We start from the raw sequence: 20200 nt of genomic DNA, 5'->3' as shown, positions 1-20200 counted from the left end.
ATTTACATAAGTATTCAGACCCTTTACTCAGTACTTTGTTGAAGCACCTTTGGAGTGATTACAGCCTCAAGTCTTCTTGGGTATGAAGCTACAAGCTTGGCACACCTGTATTTGGGGAGTTGTATCAGTCTCTGCCACTGATGGTGCCAGGTTTCCTCCAGACGTGACACATTCAGGCCAAAGAGTTCAATCTTGGTTTCATCAGACCAGAGAATCTTGTTTCTCATGGTCTGAGAGTCTTTAGGTGTCTTTTGGCAAACTCCAAATGGGCTGTCATGTGCCTTTTACTGAGGAGTGGCTTCCATCTGGCCACTCTACCATAAAGGCCTGATTGGTGGAGTGCTGCAGAGATGGTTGTCCTTCTGGAAGGTTCTCCCATCTCCACAGGAACTCTGGAGCTCTGTCAGAGTGACCATCGTGTTCTTGGTCACCTCACTGACCAAGGCCCTTCTCCCCCGATTGCTCAGTTTGGCTGGGCGGCCAGCTCTAGGAAGAGTCTTGGTGGTTCCAAACTTCTTCCATTTAAGAATGATGGAGGCCACTGTGTTCCTCGGGACCTTCAATGCTGCAGAAATGTTTTGGTACCCTTCGCCAGATCTGTGCCTCGACACAATCCTATCTTGGAGCTCTACAGACAATTCCTTCGACCTCATGGCTTGGTTTTTGCTCTGACATGCACTGTCAACGGTGGGACCTTATATAGACAGGTGTGTGCCTTTCCAAATCATGTCCAATCAATTGAATTTACCACAGGTGGACTCCAATCAAGTTGTAGAAACATCTCAAGGATGATCAATGGAAACAGGATGCACCTAAGCATTTACGAAAAAAAATAAACATTATGGGGTATTGTGTGTAGATTGATGAGGAAAAACATGTATTTAATACATTTTAGAATAAGGCTAACATAACAAAATATGGAAAAGTCAAGCGCTCAGAATACTTTCTGAATGCACTGTTTAAATATGTGTATGTGATCCCTGTGGGACTTGAACCCATGACTTTAGCTAGCCCCACACTCATACCAACAGCCAAACAGGAGGTCCATATAACCACACAAAAAAAACGTTTAAACTGTGTGTACATTCATGGATGACATCTTGTCTCTCCTTGTTCCACTTGTAAACTGTGGACATCCCCACAAATCTCTATTCCCATCGAAAATCATGACCCACCATTTCGTAAAACTTGACATTGTATGGCCTGTAGAAGTCTCGTAGCTGCTCGATAGTGTCCCGATCTATCTGAATGTGGGTTCTACCTTTAGACTTTCCCAGGCAGCGGGGTGAGCTGCTGCTCTCCGGTTTCTTCAGGCAGGGGAAACCTTTGGTCCTGTTGAAGTAGAAATGTTTGTCCGTGACGATACGTTTCAGACCCAGGAAGTCCTGCACCCGCGCCAGTTCTCCAGCTGGATCCGTGATGAGCCGCTCCCCGTTGACGAAGTGGATCTGGGACAGGGGGAAGTAGCGGAGCCAGTTTTCCAGGTGCAGAGCATACATGCCGATGCGGATGGCATTCCAAGATGTGTCAACCAATCCTAAGCTCTGGTTCAGGAAGGCCAGCTCCTGGAAGCTGGGAAGGTTAGGTGTCTTGGACAGGGTCTGCGTGTAGTCAGAGATGGCCCGGGTGACAGGGTCGCGCACCACCACGATCAGCTTGGTGTCCCGGGACATGGCGGAGATCCGGCGAGGCGCCTCCCTCGTCACAAAGTAACTGGGCGTCTTCTCCATGGTGATCTGGCTCTCCATAGTCCGTGGCATCAGGCATCTGAATGAGGAGGAAGAGACAGACAATTAATACATGATTATGAGGAATAGGTCAGCACATATATATATATATATATATATATATATATATATATATATATACTACCGTTCAAAAGTTTGGGGTCACTTAGAAATGTCTTTGTTTTCCATGAAAACATACATGAAATTAGTTTGAATAGGAAATATAGCAAAATGCATAGGAAATGTAGTCATTGACAAGGTTAGAAATAATGATTTTTAATATAAATAATAATTGTGTCCTTCAAACTTTGCTTTCGTCAAAGAATCCTCCATTTGCAGCAATTACAGCCTTGCAGACCTTTGGCATTCTAGTTGTCAATTTGTTGAGGTAATCTGAAGAGATTTCACAACATGCTTCCTGAAGCACCTACCACAAGTTGGATTGGCTTGATGGGCACTTCTTACATACCATACGGTCAAGCTGCTCCCACAACAGCTCAATAGGGTTGAGATCCGGTGACTGTGCTGGCCACTCCTTTATAGACAGAATACCAGCTGACTGCTTCTTCCCTAAATAGTGATTGCATAGTTTGGAGCTGTGCTTTGGGTCATTGTCCTGTTGTAGGAGGAAATTGGCTCCAATCAAGCGCTGTCCACAGGGTATGGCATAGCATTGCAAAATGGAGTGATAGCCTTCCTTCTTCAATATCCCTTTTACCCTGTACAAATCTCCCACTTTACCACCACCAAAGCACCCCCAGACAATCACATTGCGTCCACCATGCTTGACAGATGGCATCAAGCACTCCTCCAGCATCTTTTAATTTGGTCTGCGTCTCACAAATGTTCTTCTTTGTGGTCCGAACACCTCAAACTTCAATTTGTCTGTCCATAACACTTTTTTCCAATCTTCCTCTGTCCAGTGTCTGTGTTCTTATGCCCATCTTAATATTTTATTTTTATTGGCCAGTCTGAGATATGGCTTTTTCTTTGCAACTCTGCCTAGAAGGTCAGCATCCCGGAGTCACCTCGTCACTGTTGACGTTGAGACTGGTGTTTGCGGGTACTATTAAATGAAGCTGCCAGTTGAGGACCTGTGAGGCATCTGTTTCTCAAACTAGATACTCTAATGTATTTGTCCTTTTGCTCAGTTGTGCACCGGGACCTCCCACTCCTCTTTCTATTCTGGTTAGAGCCAGTTTGCGCTGTTCTGTGAAGGGAGTAGTACACAGCGTTGGTCGAGATCTTCAGTTTCTTGGCAATTTCTCGCATGGAATAACCTTCATTTCTCAGAACAAGAATAGACTGACGAGTTTCAGAAGAAAGTTATTTGTTTCTGGCAATTTTGATCCTGTAATCGAACCCACAATTGCTGATGCTCCAGATACTCAACTTGTCTCAAGAAGGCCAGTTTTATTGCTTCTTTAATCAGCACAACAGTTTTCAGCTGTGCAAACATAATTGCAAAAGGGTTTTCTAATTATCAATTAGCCTTTTAGAATGATAAACTTGGATTAGCAAACATAACGTGCCATTGGAACACACGACTGATGGTTGCTGATAATGGGCCTCTGTACGCCTATGTAGATTTTCCATTAAAAATCAGCCATTTCCAGCTACAATAGCCATTTACAACATTAACAATGTCTACACTATATTTCTGATCTATTTTATTTTATTTTAATGGACAAAATAATTGCTTTTCTTTTGAAAACAAGGACATTTCTAAGTGACCCCAAACTTTTGCATGGTAGTGTATATACAGCTGCGGAAAAAATTAAGAGACCACTACAAAATTAACAGTTTCTCTGGTTTTACTATTTATAGGTATGTGTTTGGGTAAAAGTAACATTTTTGTTTTATTTTATAAACTACTGACAACATTTCTCCCAAATTCCAAATAAAGATATTGTCATTTAGAGCATTTACAGTGGGGAAAAAAAGTATTTAGTCAGCCACCAATTGTGCAAGTTCTCCCACTTAAAAAGATGAGAGAGGCCTGTAATTTTCATCATAGATACACGTCAACTATGACAGAGAAATTTAGAAAAAAAATCCAGAAAATCACATTGTAGGATTTTTTATGAATTTATTTGCAAATTATGGTGGAAAATAAGTATTTGGTCACCTACAAACAAGCAAGATTTCTGGCTCTCACAGACCTGTAAATTTCTTCTTTAAGAGGATCCTCTGTCCTCCACTCGTTACCTGTATTAATGGCACCTGTTTGAACTTGTTATCAGTATAAAAGACACCTGTCCACAACCTCAAACAGTCACACTCCAAACTCCACTATGGCCAAGACGAAAGAGCTGTCAAAGGACACCAGAAACAAAATTGTAGACCTGCACCAGGCTGGGAAGACTGAATCTGCAATAGGTAAGCAGCTTGGTTTGAAGAAATCAACTGTGGGAGCAATTATTAGGAAATGGAAGACATACAAGACCACTGATAATCTCCCTCGATCTGGGGCTCCACGCAAGATCTCACCCCTGTGGGTCAAAATGATCACAAGAACGGTGAGCAAAAATCCCAGAACCACACGGGGGGACCTAGTGAATGACCTGCAGAGAGCTGGGACCAAAGTAACAAAGCCTACCATCAGTAACACACTACGCCGCCAGGGACTCAAATCCTGCAGTGCCCCCTGCTTAAGCCAGTACATGTCCAGGCCCGTCTGAAGTTTGCTAGAGTGCATTTGGATGATCCAGAAGAGGATTGGGAGAATGTCATATGGTCAGATGAAACCAAAATAGAACTTTTTGGTAAAAACTCAACTCGTCGTGTTTGGAGGACAAAGAATGCTGAGTTGCATCCAAAGAACACCATACCTACTGTGAAGCATGGGGGTGGAAACATCATGCTTTGGGGCTGTTTTCTGCAAAGGGACCAGGACGACTGATCCGTGTAAAGGAAAGAATGAATGGGGCCATGTATCGTGAGATTTTGAGTGAAAACCTCCGTCCATCAGCAAGGGCATTGAAGATGAAAAGTGGCTGGGTCTTTCAGCATGACAATGATCCCAAACACCCCGCCCGGGCAACGAAGGAGTGGCTTCGTAAGAAGCATTTCAAGGTCCTGGAGTGGCCTAGCCAGTCTCCAGATCTCAACCCCATAAAAAAATCTTTGGAGGGAGTTGAAAGTCTGTGTTGCCCAGCGACAGCCCCAAAACATCACTGCTCTAGAGGAGATCTGCATGGAGGAATGGGCCAAAATACCAGCAACAGTGTGTGAAAACCTTGTGAAGACTTACAGAAAACGTTTGACCTGTGTCATTGCCAACAAAGGGTATATAACAAAGTATTGAGAAACTTTTGTTATTGACCAAATACTTATTTTCCACCATAATTTGCAAATCAATTCATTAAAAATCCTACAATGTGATTTTCTGGAATTTATTTTCTCATTTTGTCTGTCATAGTTGACGTGTACCTATGATGAAAATTACAGGCCTCTCTCATCTTTTTAAGTGGGAGAACTTGCACAATTGGTGGCTGACTAAATACATTTTCCCCCACTGTATACTCTCCCATAAAGCGAGAGAGAGAGAGAGAGAGAGAGAGAGAGAGAGAGAGAGAGAGAGAGAGAGAGAGAGAGAGAGAGAGAGAGAGAGAGAGAGAGAGAGAGAGAGAGAGAGAGAGAGAGAGAGAGAGAGAGAGAGAGAGAGAGAGAGAGAGAGAGAGAGAGAGAGAGAGAGAGAGAGATTCTTGACCTCCAGGCAGTCTCCAGAGGGGCTTTTTACTGTGAAAGTCTAATCAGAGTGTAGCTGATGTGTGTTCTGGGATCGCTCCTCTCCAGTCCCCAAGCCTAATTAGGACCCATGTGTACTGTACATGGAGCTGCCTTTCACACTGCCTGTTGGAAAAAGTTCACCAGTGTGTGCTCAACAGGCCACAGAAATGAGCTGCTGGAGAACATAATGACATGGAGGAATGGGCCAAAATACCAGCAACAGTGTGTGAAAACCTTGTGAAGACTTACAGAAAACGTTTGACCTGTGCCATTGCCAACAAAGGGTATATAACAAAGTATTGAGAAACTTTTGTTATTGACCAAATACTTATTTTCCACCATAATTTGCAAATAAATTCATAAAAAATCCTACAATGTGATTTTCAGGATTTTTTTCAGGATTTTTTTTGTCTGTCATAGTTGACGTGTACCTATGATGAAAATTACAGGCCTCTCTCATCTTTTTAAGTGGGAGAACTTGCACAATTGGTGGCTGACTAAATACTTTTTTCCCCCACTGTATTTGCAGAAAATGACAACTGGTCAAAATAACAAAAAAGATGCAGTGTTGTCAGACCTCGAATAATGCAAAGAAAATAAGTTCATGTTAATTTTTAAACAACACAATAGTAATGTTTTAACTTAGGAAGAGTTCAAAATAAATATTTGGTGGAATAACCCTGATTTTTCAATCACAGCTTTCATGCGTCTTGGCATGCTCTCCACCAGTCTTTCACATTGATGTTGGGTGACTTTATGCCACTCCTGGCGCAAAAGTTCAAGCAGCTCGGCTTTGTTTGATGGCTTGTGACCATCCATCTTCCTCTTGATCACATTCCAGAAGTTTTCAATGGGGTTCAGGTCTGGAGATTGGGCTGGCCATGACAGGGTCTTGATCTGGTGGTCCTCCATCCACATCTTGATTGACCTGGCTGTGTGGCATGGCGTATTGTCCTGCTGGAAAAACCAATCCTCAGAGTTGGGGAACAATGTCAGAGCAAAAGGAAGCAAGTTTTCTTCCAGGACAACCTTGTACGTGGCTTGATTCATGCGTCCTTCACAAAGACAAATCTGCCCATTTCCAGCCTTGCTGAAGCACCCCCAGATCATCACCGATCCTCCACAAAATGGTGGGTGCGAGACACTGTGGCTTGTAGGCCTCTCCAGGTCTCCGTCTAACCATTAGATGACCAGGTGTTGGGCAAAGCTGAAAATTGGACTCGTCAGAGAAGATGACCTTACTCCAGTCCTCTACGGTCCAATCCTTATGGTCTTTTGCAAACCTCAGCCTGGCTCTTCTTTGCTTCTCATTGATGAAGGGCTTTTTTCTAGCTTTGCACGACTTCAGCCCTGCCCCTAGGAGCCTGTTTCGAACCGTCCTCGCCGTGCACTTCACCCCAGCTGCCGTTTGCCATTCTTTTTGTAGGTCACTTGATGTCATCCTACGGTTGTTGAGTGACATTCGAATGAGTTGGCGGTCATCCCGGTCAGTAGAGAGTCGTTTTTGCCCTCTGCCGGTCTGTAGCTTTGTTGTCTCCAATGTCTGCTGCTTGACCTTGTTCTTATGAACCGCCGTCTCTGACATTTTAAGGATGGAAGCAACCTGACATTCACTGTATCCCTTTGCCAGTAAAGCCAGAATTGAACCCTTCTTTTCCTCACTCAAAACTTTCCTTTCCAACTCTTTTGGCATGGTCAATAGTTATTTTTTGATTAATATAACTTTTGAGGTACTATTAGCACTGTTTTTGCCATCCAGCTGGTCCTATTGCAAGAGGATAGTGATGACCACAGCAGTGGTTTTTATACTTTTCCTCGTTAAATAAGATTTGGTTCATGTGATCACCTAATCAGTACCTAATTCAGTAGAATGAGGTGTGCCTGTGTTGGAATTCAACAGACACTGGAATGGAATGGCTGTCATACATGTAGAGATGCTGATTTAAGAACATTTTGCAGTGGTCTCTTAATTTTTTCCACAGCTGTATATACAGTGAGGGAAAAAAGTATTTGATCCCCTGCTGATTTTGTACGTTTGCCCACTGACAAAGAAATGATCAGTCTATAATTTTTATGGTAGGTTTATTTGAACAGTGAGAGACAGAATAACAACAACAAAATCCAGAAAAACGCATGTCAGAAATGTTATAAATTGATTTGCATTTTAATGAGGGAAATAAGTATTTGACCCCCTCTCAATCAGAAAGATTTCTGGCTCCCAGGTGTCTTTTATACAGGTAACGAGCTGAGATTAGGAGCACACTCTTAAAGGGAGTGCTCCTAATCTCAGTTTGTTACCTGTATAAAAGACACCTGTCCACAGAAGCAATCAATCAATCAGATTCCAAACTCTCCACCATGGCCAAGACCAAAGAGCTCTCAAAGGATGTCAGGGACAAGATTGTAGACCTACACAAGGCTGGAATGGGCTACAAGACCATCGCCAAGCATGCATGGTGAGAAGGTGACAACAGTTGGTGCGATTATTCGCAAATGGAAGAATCACAAAATAACTGTCAATCTCCCTCGGCCTGGGGCTCCATGCAAGATCTCACCTCGTGGAGTTGCAATGATCATGAGAACGGTGAGGAATCAGCCCAGAACTACACGGGAGGATCTTGTCAATGATCTCAAGGCAGCTGGGACCATAGTCACCAAGAAAACGATTGGTAACACACTACGCCGTGAAGGACAGAAATCCTGCAGCGCCCGCAAGGTCCCCCTGCTCAAGAAAGCACATATACATGCCCGTCTGAAGTTTGCCAATGAACATCTGAATGATTCAGAGGAGAACTGGGTGAAAGTGTTGTGGTCAGATGAGACCAAAATGGAGGTCTTTGGCATCAACTCAACTCGCCGTGTTTGGAGGAGGAGGAATGCTGCCTATGACCCCAAGAACACCATCCCCACCGTCAAACATGGAGGTGGAAACATTATGCTTTGGGGGTGTTTTTCTGCTAAGGGGACAGGACAGGAGTAGACCACATCAGTCACTGGCTTTATCAATAAGTGCATCGATAATGTCATCCCCACAGTGACCGTACGTACATACCCCAACCAGAAGCCATGGATTACAGGAAACATCCGCACTGAGCTAAAGGGTAGAGCTGCCGCTTTCAAGGAGCGGGACTCTAACCCGAACGCTTATAAGAAATCCCACTATGCCCTCCGACAAACCATCAAACAGGCAAAGAGTCAATACGGGACTAAGATTGAATCATACTACACCGGCTCTGACGCTCGTCGGATGTGGCAGGGCTTGAAAACTATTACAGACTACAAAAGGAAGCATAGCCGCGAGCTGCCCAGTGACACAAGACTTCCAGACGAGCTAAACCACTTCTATGCTCGCTTCGAGGCAAGCAACACTGAAGCATGCATGAGAGCACCAGCTGTTCCGGATGACTATGTATTCACGCTCTCCGTAGCCGATGTGAGTAAGACTTTTAAGCAGGTCAACATTCACAAGGCCGCAGGGCCAGACGGATTACCAGGACGTGTACTCCGAGCATGTGCTGACCAACTGGCAAGTGTCTTCACTGACATTTTCAACATGTCCCTGACTGAGTCTGTAATACCAACATGTTTCAAGCAGACCACCATAGTCCCCGTGCCCAAGGACACTAAGATAACCTGCCTAAATGACTACCGACCCGTAGCACTGACGTCTGTAGCCATGAAGTGCTTTGAAAGGCTGGTCATGGCTCACATCAACACCATTATCCCAGAAACCCTAGACCCACTCCAATTTGCATACCACCCCAACAGATCCACAGATGATGCAATCTCTATTGCACTCCACACTGCCCTTTCCCACCTGGACAAGAGGAACACCTACGTGAGAATGCTATTCATTGACTACAGCTTAGCATTCAACACCATAGTGCCCTCAAAGCTCATCACTAAGCTAAGGATCCTGGGACTAAACATCTCCCTCTGCAACTGGATCCTGGACTTCCTGACGGGCCGCCCCCAGGTGGTAAGGGTAGGTAACAACACATATACCACACTGATCCTCAAAACAGGGGCCCCTCAGGGGTGCGTGCTCAGTCCCCTCCTGTAGTCCCTGTTCACCCATGACTGCATGGCCAGGCACGACTCCAATACCATCATTAAGTTTGCCGTCAACACAACAGTGGTAGGCCAGATCACCGACAACGATGAGACAGCCTATAGGGAGGAGGTCAGAGACCTGGCCGTGTGGTGCCAGGATAACAACCTCTCCCTCAACGTGACCAAGACAAAGGAGATGATTGTGGACTACAGGAAAAAAAAGAGGACTGAGCACGCCCCCATTCTCATCGACGGGGCTGTAGTGGAACAGGTTGAGAGCTTCAAGTTCCTTGGTGTCCACATCACCAACAAACTATCATGGTCCAAACACACCAAGACAGTCGTGAAGAGGGCACGACAAAGCCTATTCCCCCTCAGGAGACTGAAAAGATTTGGCATGGGTCCTCATATCCTCAAAAAATTCTACAGCTGCACCATCGAGAGCATCCTGACTGGTTGCATCACCGCCTGGTATGGCAACTGCTCGGCCTCCGACCGCAAGGCACTACAGAGGGTAGTGCGTACGGCCCAGTACATCACTGGGGCCAAGCTTCCTGCCATCCAGGACCTCTATACCAGGCGGTGTCAGAGGAAGGCCCTCAAAATTGTAAAAGACTCCAGCTACCCTAGTCATAGACTGTTCTCTCTGCTACCGCACGGCAAGCGGTACCGGAGTGCCACGTCTAGGTCCAAAAGACTTCTCAACAGCTTCTACCCCCATGCCATAAGACTCTTGAACAGCTAATTATGGCCACCCGGACTATTTGCACTGCCCCCCACCCCCACCCCCCACCCCATCTTTTTACGCTGCTGCTACTCTGTTAATTATTTATACATAGTCACTTTAACTCTACCCACATGTACATATTACTTCAACTACCTCAACTAGCCGGTGCCCCCGCACATTGACTCTGCCCCGGTACCCCCCTGTATATATAGCCTCCCTACTGTTATTTTATTTTACTTCTGATCGTTTCTTCTCAACACTTTTTTGTTGTTGTTTTATTTTACATTTTTATTAAAAATAAATGCACTGTTGGTTAAGGGCTGTAAGTAAGCATTTCACTGTAATGTCTGCACCTGTTGTGTTCGGCGCATGTGGCCAATAACATTTGATTTGATTTGATTTGACTTGGGGAGTTTCTCCCATTATTTTCTGCAGATCCTCTCAAGCTCTGTCAGGTTGGATGGGGAGTGTCGCTGCACAGCTATTTTCAGGTCTCTCCAGAGATGTTAAATCGGGTTCAAGTCCGGGCTCTGGCTGGGCCACTCAAGGACATTCAGAGACTTGTCCCGAAGCCACACCTTCGTTGTCTTGGCTGTGTGCTTAGGGTCGTTGTCCTGTTGGAAGGTGAACCTTCGCCCCAGTCTGAGGTCCTGAGCACTCTGGAGCAGGTTTTCATCAAGGATCTCTTTGTACCTTGCTCCATTAATCTTTCCCCCCTGACTAGTCTCCCAGTCTCTGCTGCTGAAAAACATCCCCACTGCATGATGCTGCCACCACCATGCTTCACCGTAGGGATAGTGCCAGGTTTCCTCCAGACGTGACGCTTGGCTTTCAGGTCAAAGAGTTCAATCTTGGTTTCATCAGACTAGAGAATCTTGTTTCTCATGGTCTGTGAGTCCTTTAGGTGCCTTTTGGCAAACTCCAAGTGGGCTGTCATGTGCCTTTTACTGAGGAGTGGCTTCCTGTGGAATTCACTGTGTTCTTGGGGACCTTCAATGCTGCCGAAATGTTTTGGTACCCTTCCTCAGATCTGTGCCTCGACACAATGCTCTCGGAGCTCTACGGACAATTCCTTTGACCTCAAGGCTTGGTTTTTGCTCTGACATTTGTATTTATTATGCATCCTCATTAGCTGCTGCCTCCCATCGTCTGTTCTTGACTTGGAGACTGTGAAGAGACCTCTGGTGGCATGTCTTGTGGGGTATGCATGGGTGACAGTAGTTCAAACAGACAGCTTGGTTCATTCAACATGCCAATACCTCTCACAAATACAAGTAGTGATGAAGTCAATCTCTCCTCCACTTTGAGCCAGGAGAGATTGACATGTTAATGTTAGCTCTCTGTGTACATCAAAGGGCCAACCGTGCTGCCCTGTTCTGAGCCAATTGCAATTTTCCTAAGTACCTCTTTGTGGCACCTGACCACACGACTGAACAGTAGTCCAGGTGTGACAAAACTAGAACCTGCCTTGTTGATAGTGCTATTAAGAATGCAGAGCAGCGCTTTATTATAGACAGACTTCTCCCCATCCTAGCTACTGTTGTATCAATATGTTTTGACCATGACAGTTTACAATCCAGGGTTACTCCAAGCAATTTAGTCTCCTCAACTTGTACAATTTCCACATTATTCATTACAAGATTTAGTTGAGGTTTAGGGTTTAGTAAATGATTTGTCCCAAATACAATGCTTTTTTGAAATATTTAGGACTAAATTATTCCTTGCCACCCATTCTGAAACTAACTGCAGCTCTTTGTTAAGTGTTGCTGTCATTTCAGTCATTGTGGTAGCTGACATGTATAGTGTTGAGTCATCCGCATACATAGACACACTAGCTTTACTCAAAGCCAGTGGCATGTCGTTAGTAAAGATTGAAAAAAGTAAGGGGCCTAGACAGCTGCCCTGGGGAATTCCTGATTCTACCTGGATTTTGTTGGAGAGGCTTCCATTAAAGAACACCCTCTGTTTTCTGTTAGACAGGTAACTCTTTATCCACAATATAGCAGGGGGTGTAAAGCCATAACACATATGTTTTTCCAGCAACAGACTATGATCAATATTGTCAAAAGCCTCACTGAAGTCTAACAAAACACAAACCCACAATATTTGTATCATCAATTTCTCTCAGCCAATCATCAGTCATTTGTGTCAGTGCTGTGCTTGTTGAATGTCCTTCCCTATAAGCGTGCTGAAAGTCTGTTGTCAGTTTGTTTACTGTAAAATATCATTTTATCTGGTCAAACACCATTTTTTCCAAAAGTTTACTAAGGGTTGGTAAAAGGCTGATTGGTCAGCTATTTGAGCCAGTTAAGGGGGCTTTACTATTCTTAGGTAGGGGAATAACTTTTGCGTCCCTCCAGGCCTCAGGGCGCACACTTTCTAGTAGGCTTAAATTGAACATATGGCAAATAGGAATAGCAATATCGTCCGCTATTATCCTCAGTAATTTTCCATCCAAGGTGTCAGACCCCGGTGGCTTGTCATTGTTGATCGACAATAATAATTTTTTCACCTCTTCCACACTTACTTTATGGAATTCAAAATTACAATGTTTGTCTTTCATAATTTGGTCAGATATACTTGGATTTGTAGTGTCAGCATTTGTTGCTGGCATTTCATGCCTAAGTTTGCTAATCTTGCCAATGAAAAAATTAGTTTGCAATATCAGTGGGTTTTGTGATGAATGAGCCATCTGATTCAATGAATTATGGAGCGGAGTTTGCCTTTTGCCCAAAATGTAATTTAAGGTGCTCCAAAGCTTTTTACTATCATTCTTTATGTCATTTATCTTTGTTTCATAGTGTAGTTTCTTCTTCTTTTTATTCAGTGTAGTCACATGTTTTCACAATTTGCATTACGTTTGCTAATCAGTTGTACAGCCAGACCTATTTGACATCTCTTTTGCCTCAACCTTCTCAGCCATACAAATGTTCAATTCCTCATCAATCCACAGGGATTTAACAGTTTTTACAGTCATTTTCTTAATGGTTGCATGCTTATTAGTAACTGGGATAAGCAATTTCATAAATGTGTTAAGTGCAGCGTCTGGTTGTTCGTCATTACACACCACAGACCAACAAATATTCTTCACATCAACAACATAGGAATCACTACAAAACGTATTGTATGACCTCTTATGCACAATATTAGGCCCAGCCTTTGGAACTTTGGTTTTCCTAGATACGGTACTATTTTGTGATCACTACATCCGATGGATTTGGATACTGCTTTCAAAGTAATTTCTGCAGCATTAGTAAAGATATGATCAATACATGTTGATGATTTCATTCCTGTACTGTTTGTAACTACCCTGGTAGGTTGATCGATAACCTGAACCAGGTTGCAGGCACTAGTTACAGTTTGAAGCTTTCTCTTGAGCAGCCTGATGAAAGCCAGTCAATATTTAAAATCACCCAGAAAGTATACCTCTCTATTGATATCATATATATTATCAAGCATTTCACACATGTTATCCAGATACTGACTGTTAGCACTTGGTGGTCTATAGCAGCTTCCCACCAGAATGGGCTTTAGGTGAGGCAGGTGAACCTGTAGCCATATTACTTCAACAGTATTTAACATGAGATCCTCTCTAAGCTTTAAAGGAATGTGGTTCTGAATATAGACCGCAACACCGCCCCCGTTGGCATTTCTGTATTTTCTGTAAATGTTATAACCTCGTATTGCTACCACTGTATCATCAAAGGTATTATCTAAGTGAGTTTCAGAGATTGTCAGAATATGAATGTCATCTGTTACTAGCAAATTATTGATTTCATGAACCTTGTTTCTTAAGCTACATATGTTAACGTGGGCTATTTTTAACACTTTTCTGGGATGCTTGATTATTTTCTTGCTTTACTGGGAAGTTTAGCAGAGGTAGACATACTCGACATGCACTGTCAACTGTGGGTCCTTATATAGACAAGTGTGTGCCTTTCCAAATCATGTCCAATCAATTGAATTTATCACAGGTGGACTCCAATCAAATTGTATAAACATCTCAAGGATGATCAATAGAAACAGGATACACCTGAGCTCAATTTCGTGTCTCATAGCAAAGGGTCTAAATACTTATGTAAATAAGTTATTTCTGTTTTTTAATTTTTAATACATTTCAAAAAATATGTTTTCGCTTTGTCATTATGGGGTATTGTGTGTAGATTGATGAGGCAAAACATTTATGGCTCATCAATCTAGTGGGGGAAAAAAGTATTTAGTCAGCCACCAATTGTACATGTTCTCCCACTTAAAAAGATGAGAGAGGCCTGTAATTTTCATCATAGGTACACGTCAACTATGACAGACAAATTTAGATTTCTTTTCTCCAGAAAATCACATTGTAGGATTTTTAATGAATTTATTTGCAAATTATGGTGGAAAATAAGTATTTGGTCACCTACAAACAAGCAAGATTTCTGGCTCTCACAGACCTGTAACTTCTTCTTTAAGAGGCTCCTCTGTCCTCCACTCATTACCTGAATTAATGGCACCTGTTTGAACTTGTAATCAGTATAAAAGACACCTGTCCACAACCTCAAACAGTCACACTCCAAACTCCACTATGGCCAAGACCAAAGAGCTGTCAAAGGACACCTGAAACAAAATTGTAGACCTGCACCAGGCTGGGAAGACTGAATCTGCAATAGGTAAGCAGCTTGGTTTGAAGAAATCAACTGTGGGAGCAATTATTAGGAAATGGAAGACATACAAGACCACTGATAATCTCCCTCGATCTGGGGGCTCCACGCAAGATCTCACCCCGTGGGGTCAAAATGATCACAAGAACGGTGAGCAAAAATCCCAGAACCACACGGGGGGACCTAGTGAATGACCTGCAGAGAGCTGGGACCAAAGTAACAAAGCCTACCATCAGTAACACACTACGCCGCCAGGGACTCAAATCCTGCAGTGCCAGACGTGTCCCCCTGCTTAAGCCAGTACATGTCCAGGCCCGTCTGAAGTTTGCTAGAGTGCATTTGGATGATCCAGAAGAGGATTGGGAGAATGTCATATGGTCAGATGAAACCAAAATATAACTTTTGGTAAAAACTCAACTCGTCGTGTTTGGAGGACAAAGAATGCTGAGTTGCATCCAAAGAACACCATACCTACTGTGAAGCATGGGGGTGGAAACATCATGCTTTGGGGCTGTTTTTCTGCAAAGGGACCAGGGACGACTGATCCGTGTAAAGGAAAGAATTAATGAGGGCCATGTATCGTGAGATTTTGAGTGAAAACCTCCTTCCATCAGCAAGGGCATTGAAGATGAAACGTGGCTGGGTCTTTCAGCATGACAATGATCCCAAACACACCGCCCGGGCAACGAAGGAGTGGCTTCGTAGAAGCATTTCAAGGTCCTGGAGTGGCCTAGCCAGTCTCCAGATCTCAACCCCATAGAAAATGTTTGGAGTGAGTTGAAAGTCTGTGTTGCCCAGCGACAGCCCCAAAACATCACTGCTCTAGAGGAGATCTGCATGGAGGAATGGGCCAAAATACCAGCAACAGTGTGTGAAAACCTTGTGAAGACTTACAGAAAACGTTTGACCTGTGTCATTGCCAACAAAGGGTATATAACAAAGTATTGAGAAACTTTTGTTATTGACCAAATACTTATTTTCCAACATAATTTGCAAATAAATTCATTAAAAATCCTACAATGTGATTTTCAGGATTTTTTTCCCTCATTTTGTCTGTCATAGTTGACGTGTACCTATGATGAAAATTACAGGCCTCTCTCATCTTTTTAAGTCGGAGAACTTGCACAATTGGTGGCTGACTAAATACTTTTTTCCCTCACTGTAATCCATTTTAGAATAAGGCAGTAACGTAACAACATGTGGAAAAAGGAAAGGGGTCTGAATACTTTCCGAATGCACTGTACATATGAAATGAGTAAAGCAGTATGTAAACATTATTAAAGTGACTAGTGTTCCATTATTAAAGTGACCAGTGATTCCATGTCTATGTACATAGGGCAGCAGCCTCTAAGGTGCAGGTTTGACTAATTCTGCAAATTAACTTTTAACAAGGCACACCTGTTAATTGAAATGCATTTCAGGTGACTACCTCATGAATCTGGTTGAGATAATGCCAATAGTGTGCAAAGCTGTCATCAAGGCAAAGTGTGGCTACTTTGAAGAATCTCAAATATAAAATATATTTTGATTTGTTTAACACTTTTTTGGTTCCTACATGAATCCATATGTGCTATATGTTTTATTGTCACATCCACTGGATAGGTGCAGTGAAATGTGTTGAGCACATTGTCTATGATTTACATGATTCAGTAAAAGGTACACTAGTCTAACATACAATTATTTATCCTATACCTACAGTATATTTAGTAATTGTATACTAACTTAGTATGGAAAGTATATTAGTACGTTATTGCCATAGACATCAAGGGAGGTCCAGTCTGGCTATGGTCCTGTTTCCAGTGAGACGCAAAAACAATAAGGACGCTTTACCAATGTCACAAAAGGCTGTTGCCACAAGAGACTTGTCTGGGAAAGATCTCGCTATCTTTCTCATATACTGTATCTAGCTCAGTCCCAGGTTCAGCAGTAATAAATCACCTGTGAGATGTAATGTAGATTGGACAGAGGAAAGTGACTCTCTGGGTCATAACTGGGTCAAACAAGTAGGCCACCAAACTTTCGGTTGTTTTCTGTCAGGTACACCGATTATTTTTGGTCACTTCATGTTCTAAAACTCACTCATAGTTCTGTTTGATTTAATTTAATGAAGGGGTATCATATTAATTGAGAAGAAAACAAAACAGTTTCAAACAATGGCTAAAAATACAGTTGCAAGGAATCATCAGCTTTTAGCCTACTGTTGACAAATTGACACATCATGTATCAATCTTCTGAAGACAAGTTCTGAAAAAGAAAACATATTTATTTAGAAAGTAAATGCTCAAGTTAGTCTTTTGATGGATGACAAAAACATCTGAGTTGATGTGGCACAAAATGTCTTGCAATTATTGTCATCCTCCACTGACCACTGTCAACATGACATGAAACTGTTGTTTGTAATTGATTCTCTGACAATGCCTTTGAACAGATGAACAGGTAGGAGGAGGCTATATTCTCCGGGCTACACACTAGTCACGTGATTCAATGATTCAACGCTCCTCTCCACTGATGATTGCATTGTCTCGTTCAACAGAGAGACTAGTAGGCTACAATTAATTATGATTGCAAAAAACTAAGTTAGAGGAGAGAGGGAGACATGTGCGGGGAATTATTAGGTTAATTGGGTTTCTGGGGAATGGCAAGAAATTACAGCAAGATTAATACAAGTTGTGGTATTGAGCCTTCCACAAGAGGATAATTTTCACAAAATTGACCTTTTTACAAAATGCGTCTTTACAAAAGTCAGGACTAACAGCAAGAGCTCATTTAGCTAAAATCCAATGCATGATGAATTCGAACGCAACACAGCTGTTGGCCTGACGGTTGGCTTCCGTCGATGTGCCCCCTAGGTCGACACCGGTGCAGGTGTAAAATTAGTTAATGTCTTACCTGTACCAGTCTAGTCCACGGTCATAGTTCCTGTCGAAAAAATGCGTTTCTGTACCGACCGCCCGTACGTCCGGATGGATTCTTATAAACTCCAAGACCGCTCTTGTGCCGCCCTTTTTAACACCGACAATGATGGCATTTGGCAACTTCTTATTCCCGAACTTTCCACTGCCCATCTTGTTAGTGGTAGTACGGTCTGATGTGTTATTGCGAACTGTGTTGAGATGAACAGAGGCTTTGCTTTGGTTCGCTTCATGGAGAGATATTTCCCTTGTTCCTCTCGCGTCCAATGGCAAAGTGCAGTACGGAGATTTTTGCTTAAGTTTATTGCCCCCATCACTCCTGAGGCGCAGGCAGTTCTGCGTTGGATCACTTGGTTTTTGCATGATGGCATCAGAAGAAAATAAGAGACAGTAGCATAAATATGATAGTGATAGAGATAGGGAGAATAAGCAAATGCATGTCCTTGTATGCCTATATGAAGACGGCGCAACTCGGCTATAGAGGAGAATGCATGCCATATCTCAATGGATTTATATGGTGCATGTTTTTGGGGGATTGATTATTCACTTAGCATCTGCGTTGTCGCTAAAAGAGAGAAGACGAAACGTAGCCCATATCCACGGGCATTTAAACCCATTACGCAGCGCTGACTAAAATCTCCATTCCACAGAAACTGCCGTGGGAACAGTTTAAGTGGTGGCTAAAAGCCCACATTACAAATAGCAGTCAGGGTATTCCATTCAAGCTTGTTTCAGATATCCGAATTATTTCACTATTGCGACACATTTAACTTCATCCTGGATCGAGCCACCAAAATCACTCAGGTGTGTGCTTGCGTCAGGAAATAGTAGCCTACTATAGTATGTTTTACTTATTCTCTCAGTTAAAAAACTCTTCCTTTCCGTTATGATGTTGAAATCTTGAACACATCCTAATGTAAAATCCTTGTATTTCTTACTCCTAATTAGCGCAATAGCTCGAAAGCTGTGAGCGTGCGGCGCAGTTCACTCTGCTCCGTCTCCTTGACAAGACTGCCAGTGCCAACACAAGCACACAAGAGCAAAATATACATTATTAAAGGTGCGTCTGACGTCAGTTATCATCGTTTCTTTTTTGGAGAAAAAATCTGTAGGTTCCTCTAGCCTACCCAAATCTTAAACTGACGCAAGTGCATCCTTCATCTTCTTCATGACACCCTGGTTTATCATAATATTTGAATTGTGCAATAGGCTTTCATTGATTTATTGCTGCTAGTCCACTGTAATGTATTAGAATATGTATTGTATTTGGTCATCAGACCTGCTGAACCAATGCTTATGCCAGCCATGTAAATCGATGTCTGGAAGGGTTAATCTTTGACTATAGCATATCTATCATTATATAAATTATGACAATAATTACGAGCTTACATGTCATTCAATATATATATATATATATATATATATATATATATATATATATATACACACATAAGTGTACAAAACATTAGGAACACCTTCCTAATATTGAGTTATACTCCCCTTTGCCCTCAGAACAGCCTCAATTCATCCCGGCATGGACTACAAGGTGTCGAAAGCTTTCCACAGGGATACTGGCCCACGTTGACTCCAATGCTTCCCACAGTTGTGTCAAGTTGGCTGGATGTCCTTTGGGTGGTGGACAATTGTTGATACACACAGAAAACTGTTGAGCGTGAAAAACCCAGCAGCATTGTACTTCTTGACACACTCAAACTTGTGCGCCTGGCACCTACTACCATACCCCTTTCAAAGGCATTTAAATATTTTGTTTGCCCATTCACACTCTGAATGGCACACATACACAATCCATGTCTCAATTGTCTCAAGGCTTAAAAATCCTTATTTAACCTGTCTCATCCCCTTCATCTACGCTGATTGAAGTGGATTTAACAGGTGACATCAATAAGGGAGATATATACACAGTACCAGTCAAAGGTTTGGACACCACTACTCGTTCCAGGGTTTTTCTTTATTTTCTACATTGTAGAATAATAGTGAAGGCATCAAAACTATGAAATAACACATATGGAATCCTGTAGTAACCAAAAAAGTGTTAATCAAATCAAAATATATTTTATATTTGTCACAAATTCAGCCGAGGCTGCCCCTCCTCCTTGCTCGGGCAGGTTTCGGCGTTCGTCGTCACCGGCTTACTAGCCACTAACGCTCCATTTATCATCACTCCATTTGTCTTGTCTTGTCTTGTCTTGTCAATCACACACACCTGGTACACATTCCCTCATTAGTCTGTGTATAAGTGTTCCCTCTGCCCTACTTGTCCTTTGTGAGTGATTGTTCGTTGTGAGAGTGAGTAGCTCGGTTGAGCTACTCTTTACTTGTATGCAGCCAAGGTTGGTTTTCCCTTGTGCTAGTTTCGTTCTGTTGCTATATGTGCTACATTATTGTACA

The 20200-nt window shown here is 42.8% G+C and overlaps 1 protein-coding gene across 1 annotated transcript; it reads right to left on the bottom strand.

Annotated features, from left to right (window-relative positions):
• Positions 1-923: 923 nt before the first annotated feature.
• On the bottom strand, positions 924-18289 carry LOC121582356 (heparan sulfate glucosamine 3-O-sulfotransferase 2-like). The gene is made up of 2 exons (XM_041898093.1): positions 17769-18289; positions 924-1767 (listed from the first exon to the last, which is right to left on the bottom strand). The coding sequence occupies exons 1-2, from the start codon at positions 18287-18289 to the stop codon at positions 1149-1151; spliced, it is 1140 nt and encodes a 379-aa protein (XP_041754027.1). The 3' UTR covers positions 924-1148.
• Positions 18290-20200: the final 1911 nt, after the last annotated feature.

Source organism: Coregonus clupeaformis, chromosome 1 (genome assembly GCF_020615455.1).
Source record: "Coregonus clupeaformis isolate EN_2021a chromosome 1, ASM2061545v1, whole genome shotgun sequence".
Classification (NCBI taxonomy): domain Eukaryota; kingdom Metazoa; phylum Chordata; class Actinopteri; order Salmoniformes; family Salmonidae; genus Coregonus; species Coregonus clupeaformis.
Note: the sequence above shows the minus strand (reverse complement) of the source record. Positions and strands in the feature narration are given on the sequence as shown.

Coding starts and splice junctions, on each gene's coding strand:
- LOC121582356 (XM_041898093.1), bottom strand. CDS start 18,289: ATGGCATGCATTCTCCTCTATAGCCGAGTTGCGCCGTCTTCATATAGG. Junction 1,768..17,768: donor CGTGGACTAGACTGGTACAG/GTAAGACATTAA, acceptor CTCCTCATTCAG/ATGCCTGATGCCACGGACTA.